This window comes from Canis lupus, chromosome 12 (assembly GCF_011100685.1).
Source record: "Canis lupus familiaris isolate Mischka breed German Shepherd chromosome 12, alternate assembly UU_Cfam_GSD_1.0, whole genome shotgun sequence".
NCBI classification, from domain to species: domain Eukaryota; kingdom Metazoa; phylum Chordata; class Mammalia; order Carnivora; family Canidae; genus Canis; species Canis lupus.
In genome coordinates this window covers 65,303,762-65,318,342 of record NC_049233.1, presented here as the reverse complement: position 1 = coordinate 65,318,342, position 14,581 = coordinate 65,303,762, and the positions used below count along the sequence as shown (strand labels likewise).

At 35.9% G+C, this 14,581-nt stretch overlaps 1 protein-coding gene across 1 annotated transcript in view; it reads left to right on the top strand.

The window, feature by feature from the left end:
* Positions 1-13,083, top strand: part of SEC63 (SEC63 homolog, protein translocation regulator) — a 74,452-nt gene extending 61,369 nt beyond the window's left edge. The window contains exons 20-21 of the mRNA XM_038554873.1: positions 9,997-10,101; positions 11,521-13,083. Of these exons, the coding sequence (XP_038410801.1) occupies positions 9,997-10,101; positions 11,521-11,664 (249 nt within the window). The 3' untranslated portion in view covers positions 11,665-13,083. The remainder of the gene's footprint in view (positions 1-9,996; positions 10,102-11,520) is intronic.
* The last annotated feature ends 1,498 nt before the right edge of the window (positions 13,084-14,581 follow it).

Genomic DNA, 14,581 nt, shown 5'->3' with positions numbered 1-14,581 from the left:
GTATTGCATATAAATAGCATACACCTTCCCTTTTTCTCTCAGTGATATAACTTGGAATTTGTTCCAAGTTAACTACAGAAAAACCTTCCTCATTTGTTTTTGCAGCTGCATAATACTCTTTTGAGTGGTTTATTTTTTATGTAGCACTCTACCATTTAATAGACTTAAAAATTACTTCTTTTGCTTCAGTAAATAAGTTCATATGTCATTTTGCTCTTGTATAAACATACAGGATTAATTCATTGAGGTAGAATTAGTGAATCAGAGGCTGTGTATACACTGTAGTTTTGTTAGATGTATGCTAGATATTTATTTCTCCATAAGGAGAATGAATGTTTAAGAATGCCCTTTATTTCTCAATGTGTCAGACATTTTGAGTGTCACTGCTGATCAGAAAGGTGAAAATGGCATCTTAGTGTTATTTTTTCCTTCTGATCTTTTATTTTAAAAAGTTTCAAGCCTATAGAAATGTTGCAAGCACACGATCATGAGCTCCATCATAAGATCCTTCATCTACACTGATGAATTAACATTTTCTCTTATATTTAAGATAGTTTAATATTTTTCTCTACATGATATCTATAACATCATAAAATTATAACCCTAAATATTTGACACGTATCTCATAAGAACAAGGGCCATCTCCTGCATAAGCACAATAAAATTACTATATTTAGGAGAGTTAGCATTGATATGGTGTTCATCTAATAATGCAATCCATATTCAGATTTCCTTAAATATTTCACTAACATATGTTACAATTTTTATTTATTTTTAAAGATTTTATTTATTCATGAAAGACACAGAGAGAGAGGCAGAGACATATGCAGAGGGAGAAGCAGGCTCCCTATGGAGAGCCTGATGTAGGACTCAACCCCAGAACCCTGGGATCATGACCTGAGCCAAAGGTAGACACTCAACCACTGAGCCACCCAGGTGCTTCTTGTTTTGCTTTTAAACTCAAGGATCATACATTGCATTTGGTTCTCATTCCTCTTTATTCTAGAACTCTTTTTGGCATTTTTGTTTTTAAATTTTTCATGCCATCATTTTTGAAAAGTCCAGGCAAAATATTTTGTAGAATATCCCTCAGTTTTAATTTGTCTCATTGATTACTCGTGATTATATTCATCTTAAATATTTTTGGCAAAAATACTACATAAGTGATATAATCTTAGTTGGTTGCATTGGGGCACATTATATCAGTTTGCCCCACATGCCATGGTTGAACATTTAATTAAGGCTTCTCTCTACTCTAGAACATATTTTTTTCCTCTAATCTTTGGGGTAATACTTGGGCACTATGTTAATATCTTGTTCTCTAATAGTCTTTTACCCATTCATTTTATTATACATTGATGATTCTTGCCTGAATCACTTTTTACTATGCTAATTATTCTCGTAATGTCAGTTTTGTATCTCTCTTAAGAGTGAAACTGAACATCTTTCAGTGTATTTGAATTGTACTTTTTTGTGTGTCTGTGACTATTTTTCATTTTTGTTGGGTTATTGATGTTTCAGTTGTTTGGAGGAATTCTTGTTTTAAATATTATATCCCGTTGTGATATTTTTTGCAAATATTCTCCCCAATTTGTTTTACTATTATGGTTGTTTTTACCAAGCAAAAATACAAATATTTATTCATTTACTTGGTGTATTTTTGATAATGTGATTAGATTTCTTCTTTTATAATTTCTGGGTTTTGTGGTGTACTTAGGTCAAACTGTGAGATTAATTTTTTAAAAATGATATTTCCATGAATTTTCTAGTTTGTTTTTTCTAGTTTGTTTTAGTAATCTTACCTACAAAAATCTAAATTTTGGAGATTGGAGGCAGATCACCAGAACATCAAAATGCCATCTTAATAATTTATCCTTCCTTTAAGTGGAATTGAAACTTTTTCTTTAATCATCTGGTGCTCATCACAATTGCACTTCTTAATCCCCATCACCATTTTCACCCATTCCCTGCTCACCTCCCCTCTGGTAACCCTTGGTTCTCTATAGTTGAGAGTCTGTTTCTTTGTTTCTCTCTCTCTCTCTCTTTTTTTTCTTTATCTCCTTTGCTCATTTGTTTTGTTCCTTAAATTTCACATATGAGTGAAATCTTACAGTGTTTGACTTAGTTCACTTAGCATTATACTCTCTAGCTTTTCATTGCAAATGGCAAGATTTCATTCTTTTTTTATGGCTAATAGTCCATTGTTTGTATATACCACATCTAAGGTCATCCATCAGTTGGTGGATGTTTGATCTGCTTCCATAATTTGCCTATTGTAAATAAGGCTGCTATAAATATAGGGATGCATGTATCTCCTTGAGTTAGTGTTTTGTTTTTTTTTTTCTTAAGATTTATTTATTTTAGAGAGCAGGGGGAGGGGCACAGGAGTGGGAGAGAGAATCTCAAGCAGACTTCCTGCTGAGCACGGAGCCCAACATGGGGCTTGATCTGATGACCCTACGACCATGATTTGAGCTGAAACCAGGAGTCAGACGCTTAACCAACTGAACCACCCAGGTGCCCCTGAATTAGTGTTTTTGTGTTTTGGGGTAAATACCTAGCACTGCTATTGCTAAATCATAGGGTACTTCTATTTTTAACTTTTTGAAGAACCTTTTTGGGTTTTTCACAGTGGCTGCACCAGTTTGTATTCCTACCAAAGTGCAGGAGGGTTCTGTTTTCTTCACATCCTTGTCAACACCAGTTGTTTCTTATGTTTTTGGCTTTAGCCATTCTGACAGGTGTGAGGTGATATCTCATTTTAGTTTTGACCTCTGTGTCCCTGATAAGTCATGCTGAGCATCTTTTCATGTGTCTGTTGGCCATCCATATGTCTTCTTTGAAGAAATATCTGTTCATGTCTTCCGCCCATTTTTAATTGGATTTTTTTGGGTTTTGGGTGTTGAGAATTATAAGTTCTTCATATACTGGATACTAACACTTTTTTTTTTTAAAGATTTATTTGAGAGAGAGAACGTGCACATGTGTAAGCAGGAGAGGGGCAGAGGAAGAGGGAGAGAAGCAAACTCCCAGCTGAGTGAGGAACCTGTCACAGGGCTCAGTCCCATGACCCTGAGATCATGACCTGAACCAGAATCGAGACTTGGACACTTAACTGATTAACCACCCATGTGCCCCATTGGATGCTAACCCTTTATCAGATATATTATTTGCCAATATCTTCTCCTATTCCATAGGATGCCTTTTAGTTTTATTGATTGTTTCCTTTATTGCACAGGATTTTTATTTTGATGAAGTCCCAGTAGTTTATTTTTGCTTTTGTTTCCCTTACCTCAGGAGACAAGAAAAAAAGTTTCTCTGGGCAATGTCAAAGAAGATACTCCCTGTCTTCTAGGATATTTATGGTTTCAAGTCTCACATTTAGGCCTTTAATCCATTTTGAATTTATTTTTATGTATGATGTAAGAATAAGAAGGTGGTCTAGATTCTTTCTTTTGCATGTTGCTGTCCTTTTTTCTCAGCACTGTTTGTTGAAGAGACTTTTTCCCACTAGATATTCTTTCCTGCTTTGTTGAAGATTAATTGACCATATAATTTTGGGTTTATTTCCAAATTTTCTATTCTGTTCCATTAATCTGTGTGTCTGTTTTTGTGCCAGTACCATACTGTTTTGATCACTTTGTAATATAAAGTTGTTTTGATCAACTTTGTAATATAACTTGAACTCTGGGATTGTAATGCCTCCACCTTTGCTTTCCTTTTTCAATATTATTTTGGCTAGTCGGGGTCTTTTGTGGTTCCATATAAATTTTAGAATTATTTGTTCTGGTTCTGGAAAAATACTGTTGGTATTTTGGTAGGGATTCCATTGAATATAGATTGCTTTGGGTAGTAGAGATATTTTAACAATATATGTTCTTCCAACCCATGAGCCTGGAATGTCTTTCCATTTCTTTGTGACTTCTTCAGTTTCTTTCATTAGTATTGTATAGTTTTCAGAGTAGAGGAGTAAACCTCTTTGGTTAGATTTATTCCTAGGTACCTTACTATTTTTGGTATAGCTGTGAATGGGATTGATTTCTTATTTCTCTTTCTGCTGCTTCATTTTCGGTGTATAGAAACACAACAAATTTCTGTACATTGATTTTGTAGCCTGTGACTTTATCAGTTCTAGCAGTTTTTTGGTGGAGCCTTTCAGGTTTTCTATATCTAGTATCATGTTATCTGCACATACTGAAAGATTTCTTTCTTTCTTACCGACTTGGATACCTTTCTGTTGTCTGGTTGCTGTAGTTAGGACTTACAGTATTCTGTTGAATAAAAGTATTGAGAGTGGACGTCCTTGTCTTGTTCCTGACCTTAAGGGAAGGGCTCTCAGTTTTACACCATTAAGGATGATGCTAGCACTTTGGTTTTGCATACGAGGATGGCCTTTATTACACTGAAGTATGCTCCCTCTACACCTACTTCATTGAGGGCTCTTTTTTTATTTTTAATTTTTTTTTTTTAAGTAGGCTTCACACCCAGCACAGAGGTCAATGTGGGGCTTGAACTCATGACCTTGAACTGAGATCAAAAGTTGGATGCTTAACCAACTGAGCCACCCAAGTGCCTCTTATTGAGGGTTTTTAATCACGAATGAATGTTGTACTTTGTCAGATGCTTTTTCTGTGTCTATTGGAATGATCATAAGGTTCTTATTCTTTCTCTTATTGATGTGCTGTATCACATTGATTTGTATATATTGAACCAATCTTACAACCCAAGAATAAATCCCAGTTGATCATGGTGAATGATTCTTTTAATGTATTGTTGGATTTGTTTTGCTAGTATTTTCTTGAAGATTTTTGCATCTATTCTTATCAGAGATAATGGCCTGTAGTTCTCTCTCTTTCTTTCTTTCTTTCTTTCTTTCTTTCTTTCTTTCTTTCTTTCTTTCTTTCTTTCTCTTTCTTTCTTTCTTTCTCTTTCTTTCTTTCTTTCTTTCTTTCTTTCTTCTTTCTTTCTTTCTTTCTTTCTTTCTTTCTTTCTTTCTTTCTTTCTTTCTTTCGTAATATATCTGGTTTTGGTATGAGGGTAATGCTGGCCTCATAGAATGAATTTGGAAGTTTTCCTTCCTTTTCTATTTTTTGGAATAGTTGGAGAAGGTATTAACTCTTCTTTAGATGGTGTAGAATTCACCTGTGAAGCCATCTGGTCCCAGAGTTTTGTTTTTTTGGGAGTTTCTTGATTACTGATTAAATTTCTTTGCTGGTTATCAGTCTTTTCAAGTTTTCTATTGCTGTTTTAGTTTTGGTAGGTTATATGTTTCTAGAAATGTATCCATTTCTTCTAGGTTGTCCAATTTTGTTGGCATATAGTTTTCCATAATAATCTCTTAAAATTGTATTTTTGTGGTGGTGGTGATTTTTCCTCTCTAATTTGTGATTTTATTTGGGTCTTTTCTCTTTCTTGATAACTCTGGGTAGAGGTTTATCAGTTTTATTGATTTTTTTTTTCCCTTTCCTTTTTTTTTTTTTAAAGAACCAACTTTTGCCTTCATTGGTCTGTTGTATTGTTTTCTTTAGTTTCTAGATCATTAATTTCTGCTCCAATCTTTATTGTTTCCTTCCTTCTGCCGGTTTTAGGTTTTGTTTGCCACTCTTTTTCTGCCTCCTTTAGGTGCAAAGTTTGATTGTTTATTTGAGAATTTTCTTGCTTCTTGAGGTAGGCCTGTATTGCTATAAACTTCTCTCTCATAACTGCTTTTGCTGCCTCTCAAAGGTTTTGAGTTATTGTGTTTTCATTTGTTTCTTTTATTTCCTGGTTGATACATTCATTGTTTCGTAGCAGATTATTTAACCTCCATGTGGTTGTGGTCTTTCCAGATTTTTTCTTGTGGGTTATTTCTAGTTTCATAGTGTTATGGTCAAAAAAGATGCAGGGTATGAATTTGTTGAGACTTGTTTTGTGACCTAACATGTAATCTTTTCTGGGGAATGTTCCACATGCACTTGAAAAGAATATGTATTCTGCTGTTTAGGGTGGAATGTTCTGAATATATCTGTTAAATCCATCTGGTCCAGTGTGTCATTTAAAGCCTTGATTTCCTTGTTGATTTTCTGTTTAGATTATCTATCTATTGATATAAGTGGGGTATTGAAGTCCCCTATAGTTATTGTGTAATTTTTTATTAATTCATTGATGTTTTTTTATTAACTGGTTTATATATTTGGTTACTTCCATGGTGGGAGCATAAATATTTACAATTGTTACATCATCTTGTTGGATTGTCCCTTTTACTATTATGTAGTGTCCTTTTTTGTCTCCTGTTATAGTCTTTGTTTTAAACTCTTTTTTGTCCTATATAAATATTGCTACTGTAGCTCTCTTTTGACATCTATTTGCATGATAAATGCTTCTCCATCCCCTCACTTTCAATCCGCAGGTGTCTTTCAATCTGAAATGAGTCTCTTATAGTCAGCATGTAGAGGAGTCTTATTTTTTTATCCATATCCATCTGTGTCTTGATTGGGTCATTTAGTTAATTTACATTCAGAGTAATTATTGATAGATACGTATTTATTGCCATTTTATTACTTGTATTATGGTTGTTTCTGAAAATTTTCTCCGATCCTTGTCTTTTTGTGGTTTGTTGGTTTTCTTTAGTGTATGTTTGGATTTCTCTCTTTATTCTTTGCATATTTAGTATTGATTTTTGATTAGTGTTTACCATTAGGTTTGTATATAAATCTCTGCATATAGCAGCCTATATTAAGTTGATGGTTAAGTTTGAACCCATTCTTTACTCCTCCCCATGTTTTAGATATATATTTTATATCCTTTTAATTTTGTGAGTTTCTTGACTGATTTTTTTTACAGAACTATTTAGTTTTGCTGCTTTTATATATTCTACCTTCATAGTGTCATGTTTGGTCTTTCCTTTCCACTCAGAGAGTCCCCTGTAAATATTTCTTGCAGGGCTGGTTTAGTGGTCGTGAACCCCCTTATTTTTGTCTAGGAAACTCTCTCTCCTTCTATTCTGAATGATAGATAGCTTTGCTGGATAGAGTATTCTTGGCTGCAGGTTTTTCCTTATTAAGCATTTTAAATAACTTTCCAAGCATGATATCATGCTACTCCTGTTGGCTTGGAAAGTTTCTGCTGGAACATTTGCTGATAACCTTATGGGATTTCCTTTGTATGTAATTGTCTTTTTCATGTTGCTTTTAATATTTTTTTCCTTTATCACCTTATATTGCCATTTTAATAATAATCCGTCTTGGTGTGGATCTGCTTTTGTTGATTTTGTTGAGGGTTCTCTATACTTCCTGGATCTGGATTGGATATCTGTTTCCTTTCCTAGATTAGGGAAGTTTTCCCCTATTATTTCTTCAAATAAAGCCTCTGTTCCCTTGTCTCTCTCTTCTTCTGAGATCCTATCATATGAATGTTACTATGCTTGATGCAGTCTCTGAGTTCCTTACTTTTATTCTTGTTTTTTGCATAATTCTTTTTCCTTTGTTCAGCTTGATTTACTTTCCATTACTCTGTCTTACGGATCATTAATTCATTCCTCAGCTTCTTCCAGCCTGCCATTCACTCCATCAGGTGTTTCTTATTTTGTTCATTGAGCTCTTTATCTCTACTATTGTTATTCATTTTCTGCTGTGTTAATGGTCTCGATGTCCTCTACTCTTTACTCAAGCCCAGTGAGTATCCTTATGATTATTGCTTTAGGTTCTCTATCAGGCATGTTACTTATATTTGTTTTGCTTAGATCTCTTGCTGTGGCCTTTGTTCTTTTAATTTGGGAGAGATTTCTCATTTTGTCTAAGTCTCTGTGCCTCTTTGTGTAGGAAAGTCAGCTATGTCTTCTGTTCTTGAGAGTAATGGCTTTATTTAGGGGAGGTCCTGTAGTATTCTGTAGTGTAGTGTCCCCTGTTTCCAAGGGCCTGGTGCTTCAGAGAATGTCTCCAGTGTGTGCTTTGTGGGCTTTGGTTTTGTGTTTTGGCTGCTTTATCCTTCAGGCCGTTAGTCTACAGATGGTCCCTTTGCTTGTTGGTAGGCAGTGTTTGGTCCCCTGAATGTGGCATGTTTTAACTAGGTTCTGTTTTGCTCTGCTTGTAAAACGAGTCTTGTTGCCACCTCCATGGGAACTGAGGCCCTGCCAAACTTAGGGCCCATTGTGCTGGGACTGAGGCAAGTATGACTGGAAGGGGTGGTTCTGCTGGAACATAGGTGTTGGGGGGCTTCATGTGAGCAAGTTAGGTAGTGAGTATTGGTACTTTGCTGCTTCCTGTCTGAGGCGAGGGGTAGGGGAGGGTAATGGCCCCAGCCAGAGGACTCTCCGTGAACACCATCTCTCTCTGATGCCCTCTGAAGTGAGTGCATGCCCTCCCCACTGTGTGCCCCATTATTTTTCAGGTCACTGTTTCCATGCTGTATGTCCATGGTCTGTTTGCCCTGCCTTTTCTCTAAGAGCAGCCCCAATGCCCTCTGAGCTCTCCCAGAGCCAAGCATGCTGACCTTTAAAACTCCAGGCTTTAAGCCCTGCTAGTTGCAAGAACTCATGAAATTTGGGCACTCTTGTTTTCCAAGGCCTTTGCTATGAGATTTCCTTTTCCATGTGCACTCCCCTGTGTATTAGTTTGTCTCTTGCCATTCTCCACAGCTGTGGCTCCCTCCCTACCACAGTGCCCATGATCCATTTCTCCCAAACTGTGTCTCCATACTTCCTACCTTCTTCAGCATGGCTTCTTCTCTGCCCTTAGCTGTGGCGTTTTTTTTTTTCCACCAGTCTTCAGGTCAAGTTCTGGGGTATTTAGGATGATTTGATAGTTACCTAGTTGTATTCATGGGATGATGTGAGCCTAGAGTCCTCCTGCTCCCCTGCCATCCTTTCCCTGGAATTGAAATTTTTAAGAGTTTGTAACTGTATATGAAGTTTATGATTTAATAGGTAATAAATATATTCTTGATCTTTTAAGGTGCTGGGCATGGGTTTTTTTTTTCTTTTTTATTTAAGAGAGAGCAGGAGCAAGAGCAGGAGAGCACAAGCCAGGAGGAGTGGCAGAGGGCGAAGGAGAAGCAGACTCCTCACTGAGCAGGGAGTCCGACTGGCTCGATTATAGGATCCTGGGATCATGACCTGAGCCAAAGGCACATACTTAACCGACTGAGCCACGTAGGCACCCCAGCACTGGGCATGTTTTAAAAAAATTATTTTATTTGAGTATAGTTGACATACAATGTTACATTAGTTTCAGGTATATAACAGTGATTCAGCTTCTCTATATGTTAAATTATGTTCACAATGAGTATAGCTACTGCCTGTCACCATACAATGCTATTATAATATTATTGACTATATTTTCTATGTTGTGCCTCTTGTTTATGACTTATTAATTCCATAACTGGAAGCCTGTATCTCCCATTCCTCTTCACCCATTTTGCTAGTCACCTCACCATTCTCTCTGGCAACCATCAGTTTCTTCTCTGTATTTATAGGTCAAATTCTGTTTTTTATTTATTCATTTATTTCTTTTTTAGGTTCCACATATGAGTAAAATCATTCAATATTTTCCACATTGGGCATTTGTAAAGGAAAAACTCACTTCTGTGTGTTTTTCATTTACACTAGTATCATACTCAAAACACTTTTGAGACTGATGAGGTGTATGGGTTTATCCCCACACCAAGCAATTCTTTGTCACACCAGCAATGTCCTCCAGCTTAATGCTGGCACTCTTTAGCTGGAATTAGCATCACATCCCCCAGGTTAAGGGCTCAGTTCCACAAAACTGCCTCCCCACCAAGTACTTCACATGTCAGTTGCAAGTCTGAAGTTGTCACCTGTATTTCTCACCAACTGGATATGAATTGGGGTTCCCATGACCCCCTCCTTGGGTCTGATAATTTGCTAATAAAATGGCTCATAGAACTCAGGGAAACATATTAACTAGTTTATTATTAAAGAATATAATAAAAGATATAGATGATGTTTTTTCCATTTCTCAAAAATACAGATTTTTAAGTGCTATTTTTTTCTTCTAGGTAGAACTGAAGTTTCCTGCACCAGGCAAGCCTGGGAATTATCAATATACAGTGTTTCTGAGATCAGACTCCTATATGGGTTTGGATCAAATTAAACCCTTGAAGGTAAGAATAGTGACTTCAATAAATATGGTTGCCTATTTGAATAAGTGTTTAACATACTATGAAAGCATTTCTAGTTCTGACATGTAGAGTAAGAGAGGGAAAAAGATGTCTTCTCATACTTTGTATGTGATATACTTGATGGTCTGCTCTTTCAATAATAAACTTAATTTGTTGAGTTAAAGTAGTATAATGCTTTAGAACCTAGAATATAAATTACTAAAATGATTTAGATTGTTAAGTATAAATTACTTAAGTGTAGTCTTAATGTGTTACATACTGTTAACTTTCTAAGACCTCATCAGCTGAGTTCTGTATTTTGGGGTTTTTTTTAATAGAAAAGCAGATGTATTTTCCCACAGATTCTGTTGGAATGTTGATTTCTGAAATTAATTTGTTTTTATCAAGGTATACACTTTGTATAAGTATCACTTAAAGCACATTCCTGTCAGTGTTTACCAGCTTCATTTGTGGTTTTTATAAAAGGCATTGTTGTGTAAATGTTGTGCTGAAGTATTGTTCCACTGTGTGCTAGAGTCCCAAAGTATTTTTTTTTTAAGATTTTATTTATTAATTCATAGAGACAGAGAGAGGCAGAGACACAGGCAGAGGGAGAAGCAGGCACCATACAGAGAGCCTGATGTGGGACTCAATCCAGGGTCTCCAGGATCACACCCTGGGCTGCAGGTGGCGCTAAACCGCTGTGCCACCGGGGCTACCCTGGAGTCCCAAAGTAAAGGGAACTGGTAAAGGCATACCTGTTTTTTCCCATGAGAGTGCTATATTTTTTTCTTATTGTCTATAGAATATTACGTGATGAGTATGGAGCCTGCAAAATACCGTTTTGAAAGTCATAGTTGGGTTTTTCTTCCCTCAGCAGACTTGTTAAGACATAATTCTTAATTCTTATTAAGACTTATGAAGACGGGGATCCCTGGGTGGCTCAGTGGTTTAGCGCCTGCCTCCGGCCCACGGTGTAATCCTGGAGTCCCAGGATCGAGTCATGGGATTGGTCCCGCATCGGGCTCCCTACATGAAGCCTGCTTCTCCCTCTGCCTGTGTCTCTGCCTCTCTCTGTCTCTCATGAATAAATAAATAAAATCTTTAAAAAAAAAAAAAAAAGACTTATGAAGACATAATTCTGTGTTCTTGCTGAAGAATCACAGTGATTAATCTTTCATTGTATAGGATAAATAGTATAGCCTCTATAGAATTAAAATGTCAAACTGTATTAGAAATTTAACCATATTTGTCTGTTAACAGATTATAAATATCTATTATAATAAATTTGTTAAATTTAGAGTTAACCATAAAATCTATTTCTTATAATTGCTCTGGTCAAAGAAAACCTTTTCTTTATATCAGATATTTCTTCCATTTTTCCTCCCAAAATTTCTGATGTCTGCGTTCAATTCTTTATAGTTGGAAGTTCATGAGGCTAAGCCTGTACCAGAAAATCACCCACAGTGGGATACAGCAATAGAGGGGGATGAAGACCAGGAGGACAGCGAAGGCTTTGAAGATAGCTTTGAGGAGGAGGAAGAAGAGGAGGAAGATGATGACTAAGCAGTACTATGAACGGACCACAGTATTTGCAAATGTTTGCTGTTTTGGAAGTGTATAATAAACCGGAAACAGTGCAGAACTGATGTTGAGGGAGGTGTTAGTGCTTTACTAGAAATGGGTGCATAATATAACTAGGCAGTGGTGATGCCTTGGTACAGTCTGAAAAACACTTAAGGCTTGTTAAAGCCTTTCAAGTATGGGATGGTGCATTTATTTCATGGGCAAATGATAATAAACCCTTTGTTATAACTGTCCAGAAGTGTGGGCTATGTATTATCTGATCAGTTTATGGTCCCAGTAAAAGTAAAGGTACATAAAAACCAATCTATAAGTGAGCAATTTTTCTTTGTTTAGCTTTAGTTTTCAGCAAACATTGAAGTATGATAAACACCACACGTTTTAAGTAACATCTGATCAAGTTTTAATCTTTTGATAAGCTCTGCCATTCATTTATTGACATTTTGCAGTGATACAAGACTATTTATATCAGTTCCATTCATAGCTTTGAAATTTTTTTTTTTTTTTTTTTAGCTTTGAAATTTTTATTTTTACCTGTCTTGATCATAAGTTGACATTCTATCACATTCCACATAATATAGAGGGCTACATTTGAGGATGTTCCTTTTCTTAATTGCCCAGAGTCATCAGACGGATTATAAAAATGGCTTTTAATGGCTTAAAACATTTTTAAGCCTCTATTTAGCAGATCAGTGCAGGATCTAATTCTTTTTATAAGCTATAGGTCTAAAAATGATTGTGGGACCATGTGTTCTCTGATGTTGGTGACTCATGTTATTAAACCTTTTTTAAAAGGTTCACTATAAAAGCTGAAGTACATTCTTAGCTTTTAAAATCTACCTGACTCAGAAGCCTTTTAAGGAAAAAAATACATAACATGCAAAGGAGGCATTCTTTTGTATTCATTTTGGACTCCTGTCAATAAAATAGAAGTTTGACTCATTTTACGTTTGTAATGGTGTGTGTCTTTTTACTTCCAGAGAAAGGATATAATAGGATAATTCACTCTTATTTTTCAACTAAAAAATTAATAATGTACATTACTGCTGAAGTGACTGCTGTTTCTGTATGGTATAGAAAAACCCATGCGTGGGAGGAATTTCCCCCTCACACATTGCAACCCAGAAAGATAGTGCTTATAAAGAGTAGGAATGTATACATGATGAATCATTGAGGTAAGATGAATATTTTTATTACTATATACTGAGGAAGCATATGTCTATAATATAATAGGACTGATTGTAATAATCCTCTCCTATCAAAATCTCCATAGGCCAAAGGACTGTTGGAATACTAATTTGTGACCTTATTGATTTAAAAGGTTGCCACTTTCCATGCAGAATTATCACTGGTATTTTGTTACTGTGGTAGTTGGAAATAAAATTTGAAAATTACCAAAAACACGAATGGTTTTTCTGGTTCTAAATTTAGGATCTAATTTCAACAGTATACTCAAAGCAATTTCATTGGAAATTCCATCACCTGTTTTTCTTTTTAAAGATGTTAATGAGACCTTTCCTTGGCAGGCAGTAGTGCCACTGAGGATTTGTTTTCATTTTACAAGTAGACGGTGGGTGGGTTCAATTTTGAGTCAGGTTTTTCTGGAAGCTCCAGTGTCCGGTGAGACAGCTGCTGGTCACCGAAGTGCGATAAAAGGGAGTGAGCCCAGCCTGTAGCAACAAGCAAAAGGAGGGATTTGAGAAAACATGTGAGCAAACCAAACAAGGTTTAATGTGCACATGTCCTGGTTTTCTTAAAAGATAATTTTCAAGAAAAGTATTTCTATTCTAGTAGCTATTTTGTCTGAGACTTGATTCATCCAAACAACTGGCTTTCTGTGTTTTAAACCTCCAGAGAGGATGATTTTGCAACTCAGTAACTCACCACAGTGCTTAAAAAACATCATTTTGACCTTAGAAAATCCCACCAGTCTGTTTTCCTTTGTCCTTTGTGTGATACATATGTACTTCCCAACCACGTTAAGTACATTATCCTTTAATAAGTACTTTAGGTAAAAAAAAACTCCTTCCATATTGCGATAGTGAAAGAACTAAGCTTTCATATGGTTCCCATCTCCAGCAAATCTCTGAACTCCATATCCCTTCTCTTGATCAAGATTTGATAACTAACCCTGGTTTGCATTTAATGTAATGGAAACAGTGTAATTTCAGTTCTGTTTTCATCAAGAAACTTGACATTTTGTCAGCAGAATAAATGAACGTATAGATGAAAACATTCAGCATGTGTACACAAAATGAGACTGGTTATTTATGAAATTAAGTTACTTAAATTGTGTAATATTTTAATCTCTTTAAATTGATGAGGTACCTATTAAAAGAAGTCATGAGGAGACCACAACTGAAAGTCTCGCAGTTGTAAATTTTAGTGTTATAAAACTTGATGGAGGCCCCACAGTGTTTTGTCATGTGTGTATCTTGATTTCAAAAGTCAGATTTTCATGTCCTTTCTAAAAATGTTTAAGCTTTCATGAATATTTTTTTTTAATTAAGGAGCACTTTGAAAAAGATTCTCTGTATAGAACAGTACTCTTATTTCTCCTCGCTTGCACTAAGGTAAGGGGTGGAGAAGGACAAGACTGTCCGGCTGTACGACTCCACTGCACTCCACTCCATGGTGGGAAGCTCAGACCTTGGGTGCAAGCAGTAGGAATTGGGGGATGCCAAAGGAATGATGGGAAAGGGAGTGGGAGGATGTTGAAGAAAGTAATGAAGCTCTCTGAGTGTGTCATTGACCATGACGTTCATCTAGTTACTTGCTTCAACAAATCAAAACCAGATGCTGGAGTGTTTTTTAGCAACAATTATTTCAAATGTAATTCAGTACTCTACATACTTTTTGAGCAGTTGTTCATCATTCATCATATATTCACTGAGTTTCT